The sequence below is a fragment of the Oncorhynchus clarkii genome, chromosome 1, assembly GCF_045791955.1.
Source record: "Oncorhynchus clarkii lewisi isolate Uvic-CL-2024 chromosome 1, UVic_Ocla_1.0, whole genome shotgun sequence".
In the NCBI taxonomy this organism is placed as follows: Eukaryota; Metazoa; Chordata; class Actinopteri; order Salmoniformes; family Salmonidae; genus Oncorhynchus; species Oncorhynchus clarkii.
In genome coordinates this window covers 34,135,728-34,163,012 of record NC_092147.1, presented here as the reverse complement: position 1 = coordinate 34,163,012, position 27,285 = coordinate 34,135,728, and the positions used below count along the sequence as shown (strand labels likewise).

At 42.2% G+C, this 27,285-nt stretch overlaps 1 protein-coding gene and 1 pseudogene across 1 annotated transcript; both read left to right on the top strand.

The window, feature by feature from the left end:
• Positions 1-13,994: 13,994 nt before the first annotated feature.
• LOC139382581 (ciliary microtubule associated protein 1B-like) lies at positions 13,995-15,728 on the top strand (annotated as a pseudogene).
• Positions 15,729-16,381: 653 nt separating this feature from the next.
• Positions 16,382-21,084, top strand: LOC139406414 (RAB, member of RAS oncogene family-like 2). Its single transcript, XM_071148970.1, has 8 exons — positions 16,382-17,402; positions 17,522-17,551; positions 17,815-17,894; positions 18,092-18,171; positions 18,264-18,375; positions 18,461-18,558; positions 18,680-18,763; positions 19,684-21,084. The coding sequence occupies exons 1-8, from the start codon at positions 17,296-17,298 to the stop codon at positions 19,765-19,767; spliced, it is 675 nt and encodes a 224-aa protein (XP_071005071.1). The 5' UTR covers positions 16,382-17,295; the 3' UTR covers positions 19,768-21,084.
• Positions 21,085-27,285: the final 6,201 nt, after the last annotated feature.

The window sequence follows — 27,285 nt, the reverse complement described above, 5'->3', positions numbered from 1 at the left end:
ACTGACTCGGTACTGGTACCCAAAGTATTGTTATGTTATTGTGTTACTTTTTATTATTTTTTACTTTAGTTTATTTGGTAAATATGTTCTTAACTCTTCTTGATCTGCACTGTTGGTTAAGGGGTTTTAAGTAAGCATTTCACGGTAAGGTCTACACTTGTTGTATTTGGCGCATGTGACAAATAAAGTTTGATTTATATTCACGTCCGGATGGAAAGTGTGCCCAAAGGTAACTGCCTGCTACTCAGACCCATAAGCTAGGATATGCATGTAATTGGTAGATTTGGATAGAAAACACTCTAAAGTTTCTAAAACTGTTACAATGATGTCTGTGAGTATAACATAACTTATTTGGCAGGAGAAACCCCGAGGACAAACCATCCAGTAATTATTTTTTTTAAAGTCACTCTCTTTTCAATGGGTTTTCTATGTGGATCTAGATTGCAGTTCCTATTGCTTCCACTAGATGTCAACAGTCTTTAGAAATTGGTTGATGTTTTTCCTTTGAGAAATGAAGAAGTAGGGCCGTTCAGAACGAGGGTCAAGTCTAGTGTACTGTTGTGGTTGGGGCGCGTGACCTGAAAGCTCGCTCCACTTTGTTTTCGTCCGGTATTGAACACAGTTTATCCAATCTTACATTTTATTGATTATTTATGTTTAAAATACCTAAAGTTGGATTAGGAAAGTTGTTAGAAATGTTTGGATCAAGTTTACAGGTATTAGATACTTTGTAGTCATGTTGCGCGAGTTGGAACCAGTGTTTTTCTGGATAAAACGTGCCAAATAAATTGGCATTTTGGAGATATAATGACAGAATGTATCGAACAAAAGGACCATTTGTGATGTTTAATGGACAATTTGGAGTGCCAACAGAAGTAGATCTTCAAAGGTAAGGCATGACTTACATCGTTATTTCTGACTTTTGTGTCACGCCTGGCGGGTTGAAATGTGATTTTCATGTGTTTGTTTGATGGGGTGCTGTCCTCAGATAATAGCATGGTTTGCTTTCGCCGTAAAGCCTTTTTGAAATCTGACACTGTGGCTGGATTAACAAGAAGTTCATCTTTAAACCGATGTATAACACTTTTATGATTCATGAATTATTATTAGGAGTATTTCTGATTTTGAATTTGGCGTGCTGCTATTTCACTGGGTGTTGTCAAATCAATCCCGTTAACGGGATTGGCGCACAAAGGGATCCCTAAGAAGTTAATGCTCCACGTTGGTTCTATCATTTTAATTTAAGAACCTCAATTTAGCACACACCGACACTGGCAGAATGTACATTTACATTGACATACAATATATGCATCTTATATTTCTAGTAATAACTATTCTCATCATTTGTGGAAATGACAGATTGGTATCTCAATGCATTCTTAGTCGAATTACTATACATTTCACAGTGTGCAGAACTCCACAATCAACCTGATACCCCAAATAACCATTTTGGATAAGCCTAAATCAATTACGGGCACGGTTGACCACCCCCCTCCATCCCGGCACTCATCCTTCTTGTGTTTCTTCATGTTCTTCTTCAGATAGTGTTTCAGTTCGTCCTCCCAATGGCAAATGTTCAATGTGGATGGCCCTTAATAATGTCTCTCACCTGAGCCGCCTCTGTCCTTTACAGTGCATTACGTATGTCTTGTCCATTTTTCTACCATTACACCAACAAGTTTGGACAGGATCTCTCTCCATGCTCACTCCACGTGGACTCATGTTGCACTCCTGAGAGAACAGGCATGAGAGAAAAAGCATAGCTTCGACTGATAGCTTCGACTGGATGCTGTGTATAGGTTGCTGGCTCAGACTCAGGTCTCACGGTAGAAGTGGTGAAGGACCATAGTGAACGCCATTGTTGGCCGTTGCTTCAGCCAGTTAGGGGGGGTTGAGGTTCACACTGTTCTTGGTTAAATGTTCCCTTCCGTGCATCTGGACACCATCTGTGGTCACCATCGCCATATCCTTGAGAGAAGACAACAGTTTAGATTAGGTTATTTCTGATTCAGGAAATCCAGACAAATGATTTACTGTATGACAAATTATTACTACTACCAATATTCTTAATACAGATTTCTAAGACAAATGTCTAAGAGATTAACAACACACAGTTGAAAGCATTTTTTTTCCCCAAATTGGTTTATACTCCCCTATCATCTTGGCGATCTCACTGCAGAGTTACAGGGTCAGGTAGAGGGCTAATCCTTAGGGAGAAATCCAAAACATCCAACAGACCCAATCTGGTGAGATTTGTTATTGAAGAAAGACAAAAACAAAGTAAAAAATACACATATATCACTCAAGGTGTGGAAAACATCAATCCATTTGGAGTAACTGTCAACCATTACAAACATATATTTATTCATTTTATAGGCAGACATGAACAAAATCGATTTGCATATTCACCAAAGGCACCAGTGCCCCAGGGGACTGGTAATTCCCCCTTTGGACACATGACTCACATCGTGATTCATGAATCCAAAAAAACAACAACACTGCCTGTTAATTAAATAAAAAAGAATCTAATTAGAATAACAAATCAAATTAAAATTACAACTCTTGATAACTCAAAAAGGAAGTAATTGTATCCCATAAGGTAATGGTAAAATAGACTAGAGACAGGTGTCCCTCATTCAGGGGCACTGCTCTCCCTCTGTCCTTCTCGTGGTCCAAATTTCAATCAGCTTATTATCCATATTTTAATCTTGTTATTCAAATTTCTATCAGCTTAATATTCACATTTCAATGATCTTATTATCCAAACAGCTTAATATCAAAATTTCGATCTTATTATCCATATTCCAATCTTAATTGTAAGAATTTCAATCCATTTATTAACCAAACTTCAATCAGCCATATTTCAATCAGGTAAATATGTCATATCTCACAATCGAACAATTTTCACATCCACATTCACTTAATACTATTCCCAAACACACTCAGTAATCGCCCTTATTACCCATGTGCATCTTCAACGATTCTCTTGTCATTACTTGCTATGCACCATATGTACTGTATCTCCTGTACACATTTAATAACACCACGTATTCAAAAAAACCTTGTGTTATTTGTAGTGGCTGCAGACCATGTAGACATGTCTTCTAAATGCCTACAGACAGCTGTCAGCAGGGCTTTCCATAGTACCGTTACACCCTCGCTCTAGTCTTTTCATAAGACTAGTGAATAGCCTTCTCTCTATAAGACTATGGGTACCTTTTTATGCATTACTCACCTTGATTTAATTTTTATCCAATCCACAGGTGCTTCAACAAAGTACAGAGTAAAGGGTCTGAATAGTGATGTAAATGTGATATTTAATTTTTGTTATTTTTTACATTTGCAAAAAGACCGAGAAACCGTTTTTTGCTTTGTCATTATGGGTTATTGTGTGAAAATTGATGAGGGAAAACATAACAAAATGTGCAAAAGTCAAGAGGTCTGCACTGTACATTTACATTTTGTCTCTTATCCAGTGCGAGTTATAGGAGCAATTAGGGTTAAGTGCCTTCCTAAAGGGCACATCGGCAGAGTTTCATCTAGTCGGCTTGTGGCTACGAACCAGTGACCTTTAAGTTACTGGCCCAACGCTCTTAACCGCAAGGCTACCTGCTGCCCCATACATACAGTACCAGTCAAAAGTTTGGACACAATTACATACCTTAAGGGGAACATTTTGACATTTCGTGTATGGTTAGTGAGAAGTCCATATTGGAAATGTACGGTCCCTTACTAGACGTCCGAAAAGGTTTGTAAAATTTGCGGTCGGCGTCGGGCCGTGCGGTAGGGCTGGACCTACCGGGAAGTCATCAAATGAACTTTGTCGGACATTCGGTTTCCGTTTTATAAAATAATCAAATTTTGGTTCATTTTGGTCCATCCCGGAAATTCCCACAAGAGGGCATAAGGAATCATATGGCAATTGTACTAAACATCACGAATCACGACGGGGCCTTATCTCGAAAACGGAAAATATTTCGAAGCCGAAACTTGGTGAGCATAGGTTTGGCATAATGGGCAGTTGGCCCCGAACAAGATGGCGTCTAGGCCTCAACGGTTTTTGAGTTATGGCCATTTTTTTTTTTTTTCAACAGTTACAGATCCAGTTGCAGGGTGTTCATACAAATCTTTTTAAAGTGTGCTGCGGAGCTCTGCGACATTTCTGTGATTTTCTATGATTTTCTGAAATAACACACACATACTAAACCCTCCGTAAATAACTCAGATTATGTAAAGGCATACGCCAATCAGGATATGAGTTTATTTATAGCTTCCTGTGCCAACCGGAAGTGCCTTAAATGGTGTCATAGTGGCTGTTTCCAAGGGTTAAAAAGGTCAGATCTTTTCAAAACTTCATATGTGTGATTAGGCAACCCCCATAAACTGTAAGTCAGTCATTTCTCCCAACAGATGTCAAAGAAAAGCTCTCTCACACACACACAGCAAGGATGGAGTGACAAAGTGCGGTGCTTAAAGACACAGAGAGCAGGCAATGGCATTACCATAATCCCTAGGCCGTGCCGAGTTCAACGAGATATCCCGCTTGACCGTAGCTCGCTCGGTCTAGGCGCAGCGACCATTAGAAAAGTAGGCCCAAAATGAAGCCTGCCCCACAACGTCATTTGATTTTGGGTGACAGTGAGAGAACCGTTAGGGTGAGAAGCACAATTCGACGTCAGGTACGTTCCTAAGGTCCTTCCGATCCGTGCAAGCCTAACCTTGACCGTGTGGCATTAACCCTTAACAGTTAAAAAAAGGTGTTTACATCAAACAGTTTGCATTGACTTCTCTCCCCATAGGAATACATTGCCTGCACTCCTAAATTCAACCTGAAGCCTATATGGGTTATGAATGCTGCCGTATTAACCTGTCTTCGGTAACAGTCCATCAGGCCACTATGAGGTCTACCTGTGTCGATTCTAAGCTTCCTGGACCAACCGGAAGTGGTTAAAATCACCCTAAAAGTGTATACCCATACCCTGCCTGCAGTTTGATAGACATAGTGCATTCAACCCTGTGTAAATCAGTCAGTTCTTAACGTAAAGACTTCAAACTCAGGATTCTGTAAGAGCATACCCCAATGAGGATGTGTGTTGACTTATAGCTTCCTGTGCCAACCGGAAGTGCCATAATTGGTGTCTCAGGGGCTGTTTCGAAGGGTTAAAAAAGTCAGATCTGTCCAAAACTTCATATATGTGATTAGGCAACCCCCATGAACTGTAAATCAGTCATTTTTCCCATAAAATTTCAAAGGAAAACTAAATCACTCACACACACAGCTTGGAAGGAGGGACCCATTGGGGTGCGTAGAGACATACACTGCCTGCATTAGTTAACCTTGTTGGAAACTTTAAAGAACCGTCAGACCTAGAGTTCCGAAACTTTAGAAACCTGTTCTAGACCTCAGGTCGATAGTGCGTGGTGAGTTAGGTGGCTCTAGAAGGCTCTCGGACCGAGAAACAGCCTCGTACATTTGCAATGACTTCAATTCATTTTGACCATTACGAAAATGACGACATTTAGAAAAGTCTCAGAGACGCAAGGCTAGGTGCATTGAAACCGGCTCGGCCCGTAGAGACAGACCGCAACGTTTCTGTCCGTTAGCTCATTCAAGGACCCCGTAGAAAGTCATGGAAAAAAGTGGATTTTTGGCACCAATTAGGGTTTTTCTCGGACACCAAATGACATATTGAGCGGAAACTTGGGATTCGGGGTCGCCTCAGCTAGGCCAACACATAACATAAGAAATGGACCCGCAGCTAGAACGTAACTACGTGTTTTATGTTTTTTTTATGGTTTGAACCGAAGGCGTTGTGAATTTTGGGCCAGCTCTGAAGTATGTATGTACTAAACGAGTTGGAAAAAGTGGGTTTGGTGTCAGTTTGTATCAGTTTGGTGTCAGAATGATATCTAATTGACTGATGGACTCTTGTCCACTTGACTCTTGTCCATTTGCAATATGTTTAAACAGTGAGGTACCATCACCAAAGTGACATTCTGAAATCTACCCTAACGAGCGATTAAGATGAACCAGAATCACTGCAAAGCCATCCCGAGTTCATCGGGCCAGTCAATTTCACATTCCTGCAGGATTTTTATAGCATGACAAATTTGTGATGGTACCTGCCCATTGAACCATATTGCAAATGCACAGTGACTTTGCAAAAGTAAGAAAACATAAACAAATGGACATAATGAAATCACCATATTTTTATTTTGTGGTTACCAGTTGCACAACAATTCACGTGCATTTGCAATATGATTCTATAGTGAAAAAACATCACCAAATGGACATTCTGAAATCAACACTAACGAGCGATTGAGATGAACCAGAATCACTGCCCAGCCATCCCGAGTTCATCGGGCCAGTCAATTTCACATTCCTGCAGGATTTTTATAGCATGACAAATTCGTGATGGTAAATGCCCATTGAAACATATTGCAAATGCATGTGCATTTGCAATATGATTCAATAGTGAAAAAAAAATCACCAAATGGACATGATGAAATCAACACAACGAGTGATGGAAATGAACAACTATCACTGCCCGGCCATCCCGAGTTCATCAGTTCAGTCAATTTTGGCCCCCCAAAAAATGCACGTGCATTTGCAATATGATTCAATAGTGAAAAAACACATCACCAAATGGACATGATGAAATCAACACAACGAGTGATGGAAATGAACAACTATCACTGCCCGGCCATCCTGAGTTCATCAGTTCAGTCAATTTTGGCCCCCAAAAAATTTACTTTTGACTTTGACTTTTGACTTCCTATGAAATCATATTGCAAATGGACAAATCATATTCCTTACGCACATGTATAAAAAAATAAAAAATATGAAAATAACATTTTACAAAAGTATATTCATACAGATCTTAAACATGATTAATTGACTTAAAATCGAAACAATTTCGAAAAACGGTCCAGAAAGCACTTTTTTTACGAGGGTGATAAGTTTTTTTTTTTAAATTCACATTTTCGACTTTTGACTTCCTATTAAATCATATTGCAAATGGACAAAACATATGCCTTATGAACAAGTAAAAAAAAAAAAATAATAATTATGATAATGAAATACGACTAAAGTATGTTGATACAGTTCTTATACGTGTGTAATTGACACAAAATTCGAAAGAATTTTGAAAAACGGTCCAGAAAGCACTTTTTTAAGGGTGTGTGAAGTTTTTTTTTTTAAATTGACATTTTTTACTTTTGACTTTTGACTTCCTATGAAATCATATTGCAAATGGACAAAACATATGCCTTATGCGCATGTAATAAAAAAATAATAATATGATAATAAAATTGGACAAAAGTATATTCATACAGTTCTTACACATGTGTAATAAACAAAAAAAATCGAAAGAATTTTGAAAAATGGTCCAGAAAGCACTTTTTTAAGGGGTGATAAGTTTTTGACAAAAAAATCATCTTTTCAAAATGTTGCTTTTGGATGTTGACTTGGGTTGCATTTCCAATATGAAAAACCCCGGTGGAGCGCACTCAATGTTGGATTTTTGAAGTGTTACAACTGGCACTTGCCATATGGCATTTGCCATCAACTTTGCACGAATCAACGCCACATTGGGTGGTATTGGACATCGTGTATATGGTTTGTCCAATGCCAATGTTTTGCCATTCATTTTTGTCAATTTCAGGGGGGTATACCCTTACTCATTCAAGGGTTTTCTTTATTTTTCCTATTTTCTACATTGTAGAATAGTAGTGAAGACATCAAAACTATGAAATAACACATGGAATAATGTAGTAACCAAAAATATTAGGACCGCCACAGGAATAGAAGACAGAGAGTTACCACTCTTGCAGAGGATAAGTTCATTAGAGTTACCAGCCTCAGAAATTGCTGCCCAAATAAATGCTTCACAGAGGTCAAGTAACAGACACATCTCAACATCAACAGTTCAGAGGAGACTGCGTGAATCAGGCCATGTTCGAATCGCTGCAAAGAAACCACTACTAAAGGACACCAATAATAAGAAGAGACTTGCTTGGGCCTAGAAACACGAGCAATGGACATTAGACTGTTGGAAATCTGTCATTTGGTCTGATGAGTCCAAATTTGAGATTTCTGGTTCCAACCGTCGTGTCTTTGTGAGACGCAGAGTAGGTGAATGGATGATCTCTGCATGTGTGGTTCCCATCGTGAAGCATGGAGGAGGAGGTGTGATGGTGTGGGGGTGCTTTGCTGGTGACACTGTCTGTGATTTATTTACAATTCAAGGCAGACTTAACCAGCATGGTTACTACAGCATTCTGCAGTGATACGCCATCCCATCTGGTTTGCGCTTAGTGGGACTATGATTTGTTTTTCATCAGGACAATGACCCAACACACCTCCAAAGTGTGTGAGGGCTATTTGACCAAGAAGGAGTGTGATGGAGTGCTGCATCAGATGACCTGGTCTTTACAATCACCCGACCTCAACCCAATTGAGATGGTTTCGGATGAGTTGGACCGCAGAGTGTAGGAAAAGCAGCCAATAAGTGCTCAGCATGTGTGGGAACTCCTTCAAGACTGTTGGAAAACCATTCCAGGTAAAGCTTGTTGAGAGAATGCCAAGAGTGTATAAAGCTGTCATCAGGGCAAAGGGTGGCTACTTTGAAGAATCTAAAATATGAAATCGATTTAGATTTGTTGAACACTTTTTTGGTTCCATATGTGTTATTTCATAGTTTTGATGTATTCACTATTCTTCTACAATGTAGAAAATAGTAAAAATATAGAAGAAACATTGAATGAGTAGGTGTGTCCAAACGTTTGACTGGGACTGTGTAGACATATAGTAAAATACAGCAGTTTGTAATCATCGCAGCAAAATGTGTGACCTGTTGCAATAAGAAAAGGGCAACCAGTGGCGCTGAAACACAAGTAAATGAAACCTATACTTGAATAATATCTGATTATTTATCTTCCCCTGCCATTTGTACTTCTACTATTCACACATTGTAACAACACTGTACATGCAGTAGTTAATATTAATATAAAATGTCAAAAGTCTTTCTCTTTTGAAACTAATGTTAACTGTTCATTTGTTATTCTTTATTTCACTTGCTTTGGCAATGCAAACGTTGTTTCCCATGCCAATAAAGTCACTTTGAATTGAAAACCTAAAATGGTTTCTGGCTGTCACCATTTGAGAACACTTTGAAGAACCCCTTTTGGTTCCAGGTTGACCCTTTTGGTTCTAGGTAGAATCCTTTTGGGTTCCATGGAGAACCCATCCCACAGATGGTTCTACATGGAACCCAAAAGGGTTCTTTCTACCTGTAACCAAAAAGGGTTATACTATGGGGACAGCTGGGGAACCTTTTATCTGTAGACGCAGAGAAACAGACACTAGCCACTTAAATCTTTAAATTCTTCATTCACTTTCCCTCCCCATAACGAGACAGTCCCCATAGGGCTGTAATGAATAATCATTAGCTAAAGGTCCACAAATTATTGATGTAAAATAAGCAATGATATTTTTGGGGGGTTTCTCAATGTATTGCCATTAACAAGTAACTTGCAATCCAATAAATGTCAGTGTAGCTTTCAGTTAATTAAATGGCAGAATATTAGACTGTAATGCAGGGTGGCGTTTATATCTCAATTTCCACAGAACACAATTTATAGCCTGGACTTTATTTGAAGGGAACCACAAATAATGGCAGTTAAGACATCAGGGGGATGGACAGGAGATCACATTAATGAAATTAGATAGGGCAGAGCGGTGATATACACAGCACTCACACTGGGCAGACTCGGGTGCATGGGTGGTGGATGGATGGACACAAATACACACACATCTAGAGAAAGGCAAACTCAACGACCGCATGCTGCCGTGGCATGCTCAGCTGCTCATGGGATGGAGCTTGGCTCATATTGTATATGGGTTGGCTTGTATTGGTATTGTTTGTGTGTGTGTGCTGCAGGATGCCATGGCTGGGCCTAAATTGGTGACCAGGGAGCATCCCTCTCTCCCCTCAACCTCTTCTCCTCCCTCTTCTTCTGTATCCTTTGGTTGGCTGTAGAGTGTGAGGACCTGTCACCTCATCAGGGAAACTTTCCCTATCTTGAGAACTTCTACACACACACACACACACACACACACACACACACACACACACACACACACACACACACACACACACACACACACACACACACACACACACACACACACACACACACACACACGCACACACACACACACACACACACACACACACACACACCCCTAATCCCCCTGGTAAGAGGGAGGTGTCACTTGAGGAGGCAGCTGCAGTCGTCTGGGTGACGGCTTTCCTCAAATCAGAAACGCTCGTACCTGTCAACAGCAACCAGGCCCCCAGGCTACCACTGTCACACACACACACACACACACACACACACACACACACACACACACACACACACACACACACACACACACACACCAAACTCACCAGGGGATGGGGAGAGACGAGGAATGAGTGAGGGATGTTTCAGTTGTAGTCTGAACAGTGAGGCTGATTTCTGTCCCGACAGTGAGACCCAATTATGAACAGTGACAGTTTGGCTGTAGTTGGTAATGTAGGTTAAGAGAGAGAGTGTGTGTGTGTTTGGACATGTTTAACTATTCTTGTGGGTACCAGAGCTAGGTTTAGGTTTAGGGTTAGGGGTTAGGGAAAATACAATTTTGAAGGGGACTGAATTGTGTCCTCCCACAAGGTTAGCTAGCTGTACAAGACTGTGTGTGTGTGTGTGTGTGTGTGTGTGTGTGTGTGTGTGTGTGTGTGTGTGTGTGTGTGTGTGTGTGTGTGTGTGTGTGTGTGTGTGTGTGTGTGTGCGAGACAGGGGGACATAGAGGTGCTGAACTTTTTACTATGGCAGCTCTAACAGTACTTGAGAACACCGTAGGAATCACCAGCACCGTAATTGACTAGAATCCCAGATAAGTGTGTAGGCTCACACTGTCAAGTCCACTGTCAAAAGAGGGGGATACTAAAAACAATAATATTACAATGTTTCTCTCTGTTTCCAAGCACACTTGTTTAATGTATTATTACATTCAAAGTGGCCTGTCTTTCTGTCTGTCTGTGTTTACTCTGGAAGCAAGAGGCCCACCGTATGTTGCATTCAGACAAATTGCCAAAACCTCTGTCATGTGACAGTTGCTTTATGTCTGTTATGAAAGAGGAGTGAAGTGTTGTCAATACTGGCCCGTTCTCTCCAATCTCCTCAAACATACACAACTAATATCATGGCAACACCTCGGAATATCTCTCATCTTCCCATGTTGTCTCAATTACAAATACACTACACATTAACATTTTTAGAGACTAACAACAACTTGTGTAAAAACAAAACAACAATACGTTTTTTGGATAGCTCGTTCTTGCATGTTATAGTAATACACTATGTAGGAAACTAAAACAGAAGTTGTAGATCCTGGCAAAGATTTATTTTACAACCTGATTGACATTGTTGTGTGACATTTGAGTTATTTAGCAGACGCTCTTACCCAGAGCAACTCACAGTAGTGAGTGCATACATTTTTTTATTCGTACTTGTCAAAAATGGGAATTGAACCCACAACCCTGACATTGTAAGTGCTATGCTTCACCAATGGAGCCACACGGAACCACTGTGGTCATAAAATCAAACAGATTCAGTTTTGATGTAAAATATTAGTTTTGATTCATATTTTGGTTATAGTGAAACATCACTCCTTAATAGAAGCACAGTACAGCAAGCAACACACGATTCTAAAGTGTTCCTCAGTCTCACACACTGTCTGCCTGAAATGAGCCTCCCTTTCATATAGGACGACACTGCCCTCCAGTGACTGGGAAGAGAAACAGTCTATGAAAAACAGTGATCACCAACCCTGGTCCTGGAGAGCTGCAGGGTGTGCTGGCTTTTATTCCAGCCAGGAACTAAAACAGCAGAACAATCTAAGTGGTTTCTTATGTAGACCTTGATTTGTTGAATTAGGGTTATGATTAAACACACTCACAGAGCCCCCCCCCCCCCCCCCCCCTCACACACACCCTCAGATAGAGGACTCCATCCATGTCTTCAGTATGAGAGATTTAACTAGTTGTTAGTATTGACAACGTCCCGTTGCTGTGACGACAGCCTCTCCATGCACTCCAATCTGAGCTGGACATTTTCTATTGATCCCTGGCAGGACCTCCATCGGCAGCTCTAAGATTTTTACGAACCTGTCACTCTCTGCCATCGATCAACATGTCCTTCATCTGATCCCTAATTATATGCAAAGATAAAAGATTTTCTCATTATTGTGTTTAATCTAATGAAAGCAGCGCGCTACGGCAGGGGCCAGTTCAGAGGTCCTGGGACTATTGGCCCCGGAGGGCAGTGCTACGGGGTGAAGTTTTTAATTAGACAGAGTAATGGGATTCAGACAGAGAGACTCAGATGTCTTTAGAGCGAGAGGTTGGACAGGCATGGAAGGCTGTTTAATAGAACGCCCGGTCACAGCCTCTAACCTTTATTGACTGCGTCTCACAGCTTATCACGGTTTAGCATCAGACTCGAGCATCAATAACCCAAAACTATGTAGGGACCAGAGAGATTGGAATCTGTGCTCAGCTGTTCAGAGAGATGAGCACCAAACCACAAGTGATGTAGATATTCATGCTATGAAGGGGTCAGTGTCTGTATAGCCAATCATATTTCACTACTAGGGGGGGTTCAACTATTTAATGCACTACTATTAAAGAGCTGGCTTTTTGGGGGCCACTTTGAGTAGTTTCTCTCTCTCTTTCTCTTTTTACATATGTATTTCTAGCTATATAGCTCCCTCTCTCTCTTTCCCACTTTTCTTTAGTGCTCTCTAGAGTAACATTGACACCTTTATCCAGGAACTGTGTAAATTGATAACCATGCATAAGGCATAAAATCACTTAAAAGTGAGTGGCTGGAGAGAACATTTCTAAAGGCCATAACTGCGTTTTGGACAGACTCAATAATCTGAATGCTGATACATTTATTTGATGATATTTAACCTCCTGATCCTTAATTTTCCACAAAGGTTTTGTTTCAGTTTTTCATTAGTCATCATTTAAAAGCCTTCAGCCTGCTACTCAGACCCTAAACCACATGGAAATGAGGCACATTAATGTGAGTTTGATAGAGAGGCGACAGTAAACAGGTTTATTATTGTCTCAATCAAGCCTAGACATATTTATGTACTTGTCCCATTATAAAGGTTTGGATGTGAAATGTTTTACTGATGCCAACGCCACTGTTAGATGAGAGTTGACTTTGATGTATTCTGAACACTCAAGGCACAGGCACACTTTCAGTCAAGTGCAGATGAGATGTTAAAATGAACACACCATGCAAGCTGTTTCTCTAGAGAACATTGTCATTGAATATTGATCCGAAATCACATCTGTCCTCAAAATACAATGTAAACATTGAGTTTACCCCTAGTAGTACAGAGGATGCCTATGTAGCCTATTTTTGAGTGAATTGGGGGCCAATTGACAGAGAGCTGGGCAATACCACCACCTGGTAATTTAAGGAATTGTTCTGACTCTTCCATCAAAAATGATTTGGAAACAAACGAGTTTGCATAATATTGATGGGTGACTCAGGATGGAACATAAGTAGGTCTGATGTCTGCTGGTTTATCCAGCTGTCAAAACACAGACAGATCCAGACAGACAGACAGACAGACAGACAGACAGACAGACAGACACACACACACTGAGAAACTGAAGCATTTTTTTCATCAAGTTCTGACTGCATTCCATTAAAAAAAACATGAATAAATGTGTCAATTTTTGTAAATTATTGTGATTTAAATGATTAATTACATGTGATTTAAATTTGACCTGCCTGTCATCTTCATCTCTTCCTTCAGGTCTGAACTACCATGACCCCAGAATGCTGAAAGGGCCGGCGTTCAGTTTTGGGATGCGCCACCAACAGCTCAGCTCAGACCGCTCCCCAGGGCGGCGTTCAGTTTTGGGATGCGTCACCAACAGCTCAGCTCAGACCGCTCCCCAGGGCCGGCGTTCAGTTTTGGGATGCGTCACCAACAGCTCAGCTCAGACCGCTCCCCAGGGCCGGCGTTCAATTTTGGGATGCGCCACCAACAGCTTAGCTCAGACCGCTCCCCCGGGCCGGCGTTCAGTTTTGGGATGCGTCACCAACAGCTCAGCTCAGACCGCTCCCCAGGGCCGGCGTTCAGTTTTGGGATGCGTCACCAACAGCTCAGCTCAGACCGCTCCCCAGGGCCGGCGTTCAGTTTTGGGATGCGTCACCAACAGCTCAGGTCAGACCGCTCCCCCGGGCCGGCGTTCAGTTTTGGGATGCGTCACCAACAGCTCAGCTCAGACCGCTCCCCAGGGCCGGCGTTCAGTTTTGGGATGCGTCACCAACAGCTCAGCTCAGACCGCTCCCCAGGGCCGGCGTTCAGTTTTGGGATGCGTCACCAACAGCTCAGCTCAGACCGCTCCCCAGGGCCGGCGTTCAGTTTTGGGATGCGTCACCAACAGCTCAGCTCAGACCGCTCCCCCGGGCCGGCGTATTTGGTTCCCTCCAACATCACCAGGATTGGACATGACGGGGCCCCTTCATACTCCCTCTACAGCCGCCCCAATGACCCCCAGCTGTTCCAAACCCCTGGACCTGGTCAGTAACACACACACACAAGCATGCTCAAAACTCACACAATGTCTCTCAGAAATTACACACACATACAGACTCAAGACATATAATATGAAACTGTTCTTACTGTCTGTTCGGTGTTTCAGGTCGCTACTCCTGAGAGGTCGGGGCAGTCTGCATATTAATCTGCCCCTGCCTCCTCCCTGTCTGCTTGGAGTAAAGGCTTCCACAACGACCAGACCCCAGGTAACATCAGGTCCTCTTCAATAATGATAACAGTCCAACACTGTGCCCTTTAGAGACATGGAGTAGAATGCTGGCTGCAGAATTTTAGAATGTGATCGAAGGAGACTGTTTGATGAAGACTGAGAGAATGTGTTAGAACTGTGGAATAGAATGTTGGTGTACTTACGGAATGTGATTGTGTCCTTTCGCTCAGGCCCTGCTGCTTACATGCAGCCCTCTGTGCTGGGGCCTGTCACCGTCAACAAAACTCCTCCGCCCCTAACTTCTCCCTCCGAGGATGCAGCAAGATGGTCAGTTTCCACGAGGACCTGCAGAAGGTAGATCTGACATGTCGAATACAGACTCTTCCAAATGGAAATCTCACCTGTCCTCTTTATTGAAGATGAACAGATTGATTTAATAGGCCTATCGATAGGCCTATCGTTCATTGTATCTTCCCTCACACTTCTTCCCTGTGTTTTTACCTGTCCCTGGCCCAGGGACATTCAGAGTAGTGGACCCCTGCACCTCCAAACACAAGCCCCCCCACTACAGCATGACAGGATGCAACAGCATGCCTGGAGACACCACCATGAAACCAGGCCCGGAGCTCACCACCCTGAACAGGCAAGTCACCTCATCATACCCATATCACTCTTATATTACTGTTATGCAATGATTAACATCTTAAAATAAAAAATATGAAAATCTTTTCTGCAAAGTGTTTTTCAACCCACTGTTGCATCGGTAGTGACCTAGCTGCCCGTCTTCCATTGTAGGTGACCTTCACCAGGATCAAACCTCCAAGCTTCACTTTCAGAATTCATCATTCCGAGTTCATCGCTCCACTCATCGTGGACGTGGTGTAATAGGAACTCTCCTCCCTTCCTTCTTCCATTTCCTCCACCCCTTATCCCAGCAATAAATAAAGCAGCATCAAACTGCTCTGCACTGAAGAAAGCAGTTACTTGTGCCTTATTGTTATTTATTGCGTATGCTGCATTGAGTAAAATGATGCTGACAAGCTAACCTGACAATCACATATTGGGGGGGTGTACATTACTGTATTTATACTTCAGTTATCACTTTTCAACAGGATACGTTTCTGTTTTAAGGTGCACATATTTTACCACATGAGATTCAAAGTTTGATATCAGGCCAAAGGTTTGTGACCACTTTCAGTACTACAATTAATATAAACTATCTAGTAGTATGTTTTTTTTCCAGTACCAAATATGTGGTTTGATATCACATTGATCTGACATGTTTTCACAACAAAATTACTTATGTTCACTCACTTTGATGTCATCTAAAATAGCCAACCTGTCAAAATGTGGTAATCAATCAATAAAGACATTTTCAACAATGACAATGAATGCACCTTTTTCACTAATTGAAAAAGAAACCATGGGTGTAATCGTTAGTCCAAACAGTTTGAAAACGAGTTTCTATTGGGCAAATTCACGTAGGTCCCCAACGAATGGTCCCTTCCCTTTTTGCTTCTTTGCAACATAATCTAGCCAATCAGAAACGAGAATTCGACAACCCTGCGGTATAATGAGGTATTATAGGAACGTTGGCGACCAAGTTATATTTTCAGCCAATAATAGGAGCAGCATCGTTAAAAAAGTGGGCCTTCACGCGTCAGCGTTGCATAGAAACAGACTTTCTCTATGGAAGCCGTTGCTACAAGAACATGAAGATATATTTTCAGGCAATAATAGGAACAGCCACGTTACAAAGTGGGCCTTCACGCTTCAGCGTTGCATAGAAACAGACTTTCTCTATGGAAGCCGTTGCTACAAGAAGATGAATATATATTTTCAGGCAATAATAGGAACAGCCACGTTAAAAAAGGGGGCCTTCAAGCGTCTGCGTTGCATAGAAACACACATTCTCTATCGAAGCTGTTGTTACAACAACATGCTAGCTAACTAGCTACAATGTTTTGACGTTTTTCCATCGATAGCTACGTTAATGTGTTGATGCTTATTTTGCTAGACCATTGACAGCTAAATAGGGTTGTTAGATATAGCCAAACATCAAATGTCCCTGACTGGATGTAACGTTAAGCATTAGCTACATTTGATCTACAGTTAACTAGTTAGATAAGTCAAGTAGCCACTGGCTAGATAACCAACGAGTTGAAAACATAACGTTACCCGTTTCGCTAGTTTAGCTAATAAGTAAGTTTAGACATATGACTTCGAATGGGGTTGAGTCGTATTTTAAGTGAATAACTTAACAGTTACATGCCAATGTGTGTCGCGATAACGTTAAGCGGTTTAATTTAGCTAGCTCAGGAGCTAGCGTTAGTGTAATCACAGACTAAGTGTATTCGGTCATCTTGTTCCTAGCTAAAGTTAGCTAGCTATCTAGTTGGAAGTTAACTAAGCCGCTGTGCGACGCAGCTGATTTCCCCATCCCGAAGGAAGGATGGCAAGCGACGCCAATGGCATTCCTGAACTGGACCAAGATAAATATGATGCAGATGAACAAGTGAAGATCATCTGCCTTGGGGACAGTGCAGTGGGGAAATCCAAGTACGGAGATAGGGAGCATGCCAGCTACCTCTTGTCACTGCAAATTCACATCAAAGATGATAGTGCATACTTTTTGTGACCCAGGAGATGTTAAACACCTGCCTCTTGTTGTTTTTCAGGTTGATGGAGAGGTTCCTGATTGACGGATAGTATCCTTTCTCATCTATTCCTTCTGTAATTGGTTTTTGAGTGTCACATGAAGACATTCATTGGTGTTTTGGGTTGATGTAGTTAAGTGTTGCCTAGTGTTAGTAGCAGTAAATGGAGAGAAACCCAATGCCTTCATGCAGTGACGATTTGGCTTGTAACTGGTCGCTCATTTGCCTTTTGACCAGCAATGTTACCATATGCTGTAGCTACTGTACAGATAGTTTACAATGTTGTTTATTCTATTCCTTAACTTGTTCTCCAGTCGTCCCCAGCAGCTGTCAACCTATGCTCTGACACTCTACAAATACAATACCACAATTGACAGAAAGGCTGTATTAGTAGGTATGTTTATGAATGGTTTCCTTATCAAAATGTCTGGTTTAGACTGATGAGTTGTTAAGGCTATAAAATAGTCAGCTGGTTTTAAGTAAACCAATCTGTTATTGCTTTAAACCATAATCCTGTTGTTCTGTTATCTGGTTGCCATGCTATCTGTTTGGTTGCCTTCAGCTGTGTTTGTGATTATGTCTGCCCCAAAGACTTCTGGGATACTGCTGGACAGGAGCGGTTCCAGAGCATGCATCCCTCATACTACCACAAAGCTCACGCCTGTATCATGGTAAGACTTCATGCTAGATTCTAAGACGATACTACTACAAGGCTTGCACTTATGTCATAGCCTGTATCATTGACTGTACCTGGGTTTGTTAGGTGTTTGACGTGCAGAGGAAGATCACCTATAAGAACCTGACCAATTGGTACACAGAGCTGAGAGAGTACAGGCCTGAGATCCCCTGTGTTGTGGTGGCTAACAAGATAGATGGTGAGTCCAGCCAGACAGGCTTATTCTTGAATCTTTTATTTCCTTCCCACTTTATTTTTTACTCGGTTGTCTCTATTGTTTGCAGCTGATATGAAGGTGACCCAGAGGAACTTTAACTTTGCCAAAAAGCAGGGACTTCCTTTGTACTTTGTATCAGCTGCTGATGGGACCAATGTGGTCAAGGTGAGGATGGACAACACTGACCTCCTTAATTACACACCATATACTCTGTCTGTATACTGTATTCCCATGCTTAACAAAAAAAAAGGGAACAAAAGTTCTGTGTTCTGAAAATGTATCCTAGATGTTTAAAGAAACAATCAAGATGGCGATGTCGTACAAGCAGAACTCTAGTGACTTCATGGATGAAGTGATGCGGGAGCTAGAGGTACATGTTTCCCTCTGGATATAAGCACTCTGATAATATATCCCCTCTTATTTATTTTGCTGTTTCACTCTCCAGAGGTACCTGCTGCTATTTGACTGACAGTTGCTCTGTCATTAGAATGAATCTATTCGGTGCACATTGAACAGAAAATGATAATACATTTGGTCTTAGTGTTTAGGCTCTGATCTTCAGGGTGCTCCCCACCCAAGGAAGTGCTCAGGTATTGAATCGGATCATAGCCAAGCTAGGGGTAGGGACCAAAAACAGGCAGAGGCTGGGGTGGTGATGGGGAAAAAGTCTGCAGATAATGTGTAATACACAGCTACTGGAGGTCCATTTTAGAGTCTAAGGGTTCTATTCAATCCGTAGCACTGAAGATCTGCTTTCTAGTGCAATTTATAATTAAAAGCAATGTTCCCGCAGTCCCGGAGACTGCATTCATGGTAAATGCTGCATATGTCGGCTCAATGGGAAATGACCTTTTACATTTTTAGCGAACAATCTAACGCTTCAGTGATACAGATTGAATAGAGCCCTAAAAGACTGCACTCAAGCTACTCCTTTCCTGAAATGCATCATGTAACCTTTATTTAACTAGACAAGTCAGTTAAGAACAAATTCTTGTTTACAATGATGGCCTACTGGGGAACAGTGGGTTAACTGCCTTGTTCAGGGGCAGAACGACAGATTTTTACTTTGTCAGCTTGGGGATTTGATTCAGCAACCTTTCAGTTACTAGCCCAATGCTCTAACCACTAGGCTACCTGCCGCCCCATCATCCTCTATCTGCGGAAGACCATTTCCCATCGACAACCAGCTCCCTAAATAAAAAATATATATAAAACAAACTTTTTGTGATTCTGTATGAAAAGCTCAATATAAAAGAAATTTTTTGTTTTTTGTTCATCCCCGGCCTGCAGAACTTTGAGCTGGAGCAGAACAAGGATTTGTCGTTGCAGACGGCTCAGAAGGGACTGAAACCAGAGAGCTCGGAGTCTGTCTGACTGGATGTTGATGTGGATACATTATCCTCACGTTATCTTTACATTATACTGACGTTGTGAACACAAGCTCTGATTTGGACTACAGTGCAGCTATGGACACTGGATATGTTATCCAGATAGTGTTGACATTTTACTAGTCTACCATGGGAGAGCCTTGCTCCTGAATACCTGACGTTGTGGATATGTTATATTCATGTTATTCTCACTTTGTGGAAATGTTATCCTTACATTCTCCTCATGTGTGTATTTTATGCCATGAGAGAGCCATGCTTCTGTGGGACTGATGCTATGGAAATGCTAACCTTTGACCCATATAATAATACTGACCTGTGAGAACTGGAGAAATCTATTGATGTGAGAACAAACATACTGTAGGAAACATGTTGTCAGGCAGGTGAAATGTCTGCCAAAGTGTGTGATGCAGGCTTGTTATTTTAGGTGAACTAGAATGTGAAGCTTTGTAAAATGTGGGGCACACACAATACTTATCATTCCTATTTGGGCTATTTTTGGAGAGCAAAGTGAAACTGTGAATGTGAACTCTCTTTGCCACTTGTGATTTTGTCATCAGCTTTTGCTCTCTGAGGCTTTTACATGAGGATTTGTTCAATGTAAGGTGATAGTGGGGTACATGTATGTAAAGGCTGCTGTCGATGCTCTTAAGTGCTACAATGTAAAGCCAGAGCTTTTATGCCATGTCTTTTAATGTATTTTAAACAATGAATGTACCTTGTAACCATGTGACGGCACTAGCGACTGTTAAATATTTCATTGTGTTTTCAAACCTCAGTACTTGCTACCTGACATGGCTAGGCTGCATCAATGTCACCAGTAATTCATTCCAGTGCAGTTATCGATCAATGTACAAGTTAGTGTGTGTGTGTGTATATATATATGATAGTCATATATATATGATAGTCAACTGGAAGTGTTGCAGAAGTACTGAAGATAGCTCAGAACTACAATGACTGACCACTTCTGAGAGGTTCACAATCTAGGTGTAGTAGAACTCCAAGGCCTGTATTCTATGTCACTGAAGTGTTAGAATGCCTTCACATTTAAATCACTCGGAACTCCTGCAATATGGATTGAATAGAGCCCTTAATGTTCTCTGTGGAAAATCCACATTTTTTAAAATCTGTATGATATCCTATGAACTGTGATTAAAAAAAGGATCATTTCAAGACATACTATGTCTATTTGATGTGCTTCCCTCAGGGTATTAACCCTGGTTATTAGTGGAATTTCAACCCCCTTCAACAAATAAACATTTTATAATCACAGCTCAAATGTACACAATAAATTATTTGGAAATTCTTTACTGACTACTGTGAACTATAGAGCCACACGGCAGCAATTCTCCAGCAGAGGGCCTCAGTTTTCCCTGGGAAAGACTCCGGTCACAACTGACATGGCAGTTGGCACTTCTAAAGTTCTGGCCAAAGTAGATCTCAGCAATGAGGAGCTGATAAACAGGATTCATGTTTTTAATTATAAATTTATTACATAATATAACAAACATATATCTCTGTGGTGGAGCTATCACAGCTGTGGACCTGCCTCAGCCTCACTACCCTGCCGCCCTTCCCTATCTGTTTCCTTATGGATGATAAGAGAACCAGGGTGAAAAGGGTTCAACTGATCTTGTCAATCGTGGGACTGACCATAAAGGGTGTTTTTGTTTCCATTATTGTTATTTTCCAGAAATCTACTCAATGGCCAGTGGCCACTGTATTCTGTTTTATTTTCCAGTCTGTCTGCCCGCTTCTGCCCTGACCTCTCAGTACGGTGTGTTTGGGAGTAGACATGGTTGGTAGCCTATATCTCCCTCTCTGCAGACTAATGAGTCTATTTTAATTTCAACAGCAAAAACATTTATACTTGAGTATGCCCTTCCTGTATCTGAGATTACACAGAACTGTATCTTAAAATCCTGGCCTCACCAATAGTCACAGTAACACTGTCTAGCAAAAATCTGTACATCTATAGCACCAAAGTGAACGCTACTATTTTATTCTAGTTAGCTAGCAATCTGACCTTTCACATTTTCACCTCCTACCACATTTGACACATATGCTGTCAGGATTAATCCAACAATGCTAAACTACTGAATAATATGAATCTACTGAGGTTGTCATTAATCCAGTGTTCATCATTAGTTTTAGCCAGGCTACAGTTCTGTGTGGAGTTCAGTGTCTTTGAGGAAGATAAAGAGCTGGGATGCCTGGGGGATCAAGAGGAGGGGAGATTTAGATGGGCCAGGCAAGGCCCAGACATAGCCTGTGATAGATCCACCATGTTAAACTTCACAGTGCAAACAAGGAGAAAATCAACAATGAAAGAAAAACCCTTTCAATGATGATAAGATCACTAGATCCAGTGGTGGGTCTACCAGATACCCTCTCACTGTGTAGATTGTGCTTTGTTGATTAGAAAAGAAGATGAAGTCGACCGTACAGAGAAACTCATTGGTGTGAATGAAGTGTCTGCCTCACCTTTCTGTGTCCCGCAGCATGGGTTTGCATCTGTATAGGCTACCTGTGGTAAACCTACTAAGGGGTCCAACTAGGTTCTCTGTTACTGACGTGTTTTCTAACCAGGAAAGCAACTGGAGTCCAAACTGAACTGTGTGTGTGTGAGCGCATGTGCATGCCGGCGTGTGCGTGTGTACAGCATGTGTGTATATATGAGCTGTGTGTTTAAACCCATGTCAGCATCTCTCAGCATCAGTTAGACAAGCTATACAACCTTCATCACATTTAAACCAAGCAATACTTTGATACCTTGTCTCAAAATAGATATAGAAATGGTAATAATGCAAAGCTCATAAAATCTGGTCATTTTTCAGGATATATATATATATATATATATTCCTTTACAAAACATAAAAAAACGACTGGAGTTCCACTCCAAAAAGGTTGTGCACACACAGTGGAGAAGCTAAATGAATGTCTGTAGTTCTCAAGATTCCCAGGAGATGGCACCATATTACTGAGTAACAGCTCAACAACTTCCAAACTAAGGTAGTCCTATTAAGAAAAATACACCATTGAAAGTTTTTTGTTATTTTTTGGCACGTTTTTCCCTCTTTGTTTATTTTTTTTGTCGGTCCTCTTCAAAATCACCTCATCATAGCATACTCTAAAAATCTCAAAGTCTGAAAAGGGAAAAGGGAGCAAAGGATGTGTAACAGGATGAAACACGGAGCAGAGAGTGTGTAACAGGATGAAACACGGAGCAGAGAGTGTGTAACAGGATGAAACACGGAGCAGAGAGTGTGTAACAGGTTGAAACACAGAGCAGAGGGTGTGTAACAGGATGAAACGCGGAGCAGAGAGTGTGTAACAGGATGAAACACGGAGCAGAGAGTGTGTCTCAGGATGAAACATGGAGCAGAGAGTGTGTAACAGGATGAAACACGGAGCAGAGAGTGTGTAACAGGATGAAACGCGGAGCAGAGATTGTTTAACAGGATGAAACGTGGAGCAGAGAGTGTGTAACAGGATGAAACACGGAGCAGAGAGTGTGTAACAGGATGAAACACTGAGCAGAGAGTGTGTCTCAGGATGAAACACGGAGCAGAGAGTGTGTAACAGGATGAAACACGGAGCAGAGAGTGTGTCTCAGGATGAAACACGGAGCAGAGAGTGTGTCTCAGGATGAAACACGGAGCAGAGAGTGTGTAACAGGTTGAAACACGGAGCAGAGAGTGTGTAACAGGATGAAACGCAGAGCAGAGAGTGTGTCTCAGGATGAAACACGGAGCAGAGAGTGTGTAACAGGATGAAACACGGAGCAGAGAGTGTGTAACAGGATGAAACACGGAGCAGAGAGTGTGTCTCAGGATGAAACACGGAGCAGAGAGTGTGTAACAGGTTGAAACACGGAGCAGAGAGTGTGTAACAGGATGAAACGCAGAGCAGAGAGTGTGTAACAGGATGAAACACGGAGCAGAGAGTGTGTAACAGCATGAAACGCGGAGCAGAGATTGTGTAACAGGATGAAACGTGGAGCAGAGAGTGTGTAACAGGATAAAACACGGAGCAGAGAGTGTGTAACAGGATGAAACACTGAGCAGAGAGTGTGTCTCAGGATGAAACACGGAGCAGAGAGTGTGTAACAGGATGAAACACGGAGCAGAGAGTGTGTAACAGGATGAAACACGGAGCAGAGAGTGTGTAACAGGATGAAACACGGAGCAGAGAGTGTGTAACAGGTTGAAACACAGAGCAGAGGGTGTGTAACAGGATGAAACATGGAGCAGAGAGTGTGTAACAGGATGAAACACGGAGCAGAGAGTGTGTAACAGGATGAAACGCGGAGCAGAGATTGTGTAACAGGATGAAACGTGGAGCTGAGAGTGTGTAACAGGATGAAACACGGAGCAGAGAGTGTGTAACAGGATGAAACACTGAGCAGAGAGTGTGTCTCAGGATGAAACACGGAGCAGAGAGTGTGTAACAGGATGAAACACGGAGCAGAGAGTGTGTCTCAGGATGAAACACGGAGCAGAGAGTGTGTAACAGGTTGAAACACGGAGCAGAGAGTGTGTAACAGGATGAAACGCAGAGCAGAGAGTGTGTCTCAGGATGAAACACGGAGCAGAGAGTGTGTAACAGGATGAAACACGGAGCAGAGAGTGTGTAACAGGATGAAACACGGAGCAGAGAGTGTGTCTCAGGATGAAACACGGAGCAGAGAGTGTGTAACAGGTTGAAACACGGAGCAGAGAGTGTGTAACAGGATGAAACGCAGAGCAGAGAGTGTGTAACAGGATGAAACACGGAGCAGAGAGTGTGTAACAGGATGAAACGCGGAGCAGAGATTGTGTAACAGGATGAAACGTGGAGCAGAGAGTGTGTAACAGGATGAAACGCAGAGCAGAGAGTGTGTCTCAGGATGAAACACGGAGCAGAGAGTGTGTAACAGGTTGAAACACGGAGCAGAGAGTGTGTAACAGGATGAAACGCAGAGCAGAGAGTGTGTCTCAGGATGAAACACGGAGCAGAGAGTGTGTAACAGGATGAAACACGGAGCAGAGAGTGTGTAACAGGATGAAACACGGAGCAGAGAGTGTGTCTCAGGATGAAACACGGAGCAGAGAGTGTGTAACAGGTTGAAACACGGAGCAGAGAGTGTGTAACAGGATGAAACGCAGAGCAGAGAGTGTGTAACAGGATGAAACACGGAGCAGAGAGTGTGTAACAGGATGAAACGCGGAGCAGAGATTGTGTAACAGGATGAAACGTGGAGCAGAGAGTGTGTAACAGGATGAAACACGGAGCAGAGAGTGTGTAACAGGATGAAACGCGGAGCAGAGAGTGTGTCTCAGGATGAAACACGGAGCAGAGAGTGTGTAACAGGTTGAAACGCAGAGCAGAGAGTGTGTAACAGGTTGAAACACGGAGCAGAGAGTGTGTAACAGGATGAAACACGGAGCAGAGAGTGTGTAACAGGATGAAACACGGAGCAGAGAGTGTGTAACAGGATGAAACGCGGAGCAGAGAGTGTGTAACAGGATGAAACACGGAGCAGAGAGTGTGTAACAGGATGAAACACGGAGCAGAGAGTGTGTCTCAGGATGAAACACGGAGCAGAGAGTGTGTCTCAGGATGAAACACAGAGCAGAGAGTGTGTCTCAGGATGAAACACGGAGCAGAGAGTGTGTCTCAGGATGAAACACGGAGCAGAGAGTGTGTAACAGGTTGAAACACGGAGCAGAGAGTGTGTAACAGGATGAAACGCAGAGCAGAGAGTGTGTCTCAGGATGAAACACGGAGCAGAGAGTGTGTAACAGGATGAAACACGGAGCAGAGAGTGTGTAACAGGATGAAACACGGAGCAGAGAGTGTGTCTCAGGATGAAACACGCAGCAGAGAGTGTGTAACAGGTTGAAACACGGAGCAGAGAGTGTGTAACAGGATGAAACGCAGAGCAGAGAGTGTGTAACAGGATGAAACACGGAGCAGAGAGTGTGTAACAGGATGAAACGCGGAGCAGAGATTGTGTAACAGGATGAAACGTGGAGCAGAGAGTGTGTAACAGGATGAAACACGGAACAGAGAGTGTGTAACAGGATGAACCACTGAGCAGAGAGTGTGTCTCAGGATGAAACACGGAGCAGAGAGTGTGTAACAGGATGAAACACGGAGCAGAGAGTGTGTAACAGGATGAAACACGGAGCAGAGAGTGTGTCTCAGGATGAAACACGGAGCAGAGAGTGTGTAACAGGTTGAAACGCAGAGCAGAGAGTGTGTAACAGGTTGAAACACGGAGCAGAGAGTGTGTAACAGGATGAAACACGGAGCAGAGAGTGGGTAACAGGATGAAACACGGAGCAGAGAGTGTGTAACAGGATGAAACGCGGAGCAGAGAGTGTGTAACAGGATGAAACACGGAGCAGAGAGTGTGTAACAGGATGAAACACGGAGCAGAGAGTGTGTCTCAGGATGAAACACGGAGCAGAGAGTGTGTCTCAGGATGAAACACAGAGCAGAGAGTGTGTCTCAGGATGAAACACGGAGCAGAGAGTGTGTCTCAGGATGAAACACGGAGCAGAGAGTGTGTAACAGGATGAAACGCGGAGCAGAGAGTGTGTCTCAAGATGAAACGCGGAGAGCAAAGTGAAACTGTGAATGTGAACTCTCTTTGCCACTTGTGATTTTGTCATCAGCTTTTGCTCTCTGAGGCTTTTACATGAGGATTTGTTCAATGTAAGGTGATAGTGGGGTACATGTATGTAAAGGCTGCTGTCGATGCTCTTAAGTGCTACAATGTAAAGCCAGAGCTTTTATGCCATGTCTTTTAATGTATTTTAAACAATGAATGTACCTTGTAACCATGTGACGGCACTAGCGACTGTTAAATATTTCATTGTGTTTTCAAACCTCAGTACTTGCTACCTGACATGGCTAGGCTGCATCAATGTCACCAGTAATTCATTCCAGTGCAGTTATCGATCAATGTACAAGTTAGTGTGTGTGTGTGTATATATATATGATAGTCATATATATATGATAGTCAACTGGAAGTGTTGCAGAAGTACTGAAGATAGCTCAGAACTACAATGACTGACCACTTCTGAGAGGTTCACAATCTAGGTGTAGTAGAACTCCAAGGCCTGTATTCTATGTCACTGAAGTGTTAGAATGCCTTCACATTTAAATCACTCGGAACTCCTGCAATATGGATTGAATAGAGCCCTTAATGTTCTCTGTGGAAAATCCACATTTTTTTAAATCTGTATGATATCCTATGAACTGTGATTAAAAAAAGGATCATTTCAAGACATACTATGTCTATTTGATGTGCTTCCCTCAGGGTATTAACCCTGGTTATTAGTGGAATTTCAACCCCCTTCAACAAATAAACATTTTATAATCACAGCTCAAATGTACACAATAAATTATTTGGAAATTCTTTACTGACTACTGTGAACTATAGAGCCACACGGCAGCAATTCTCCAGCAGAGGGCCTCAGTTTTCCCTGGGAAAGACTCCGGTCACAACTGACATGGC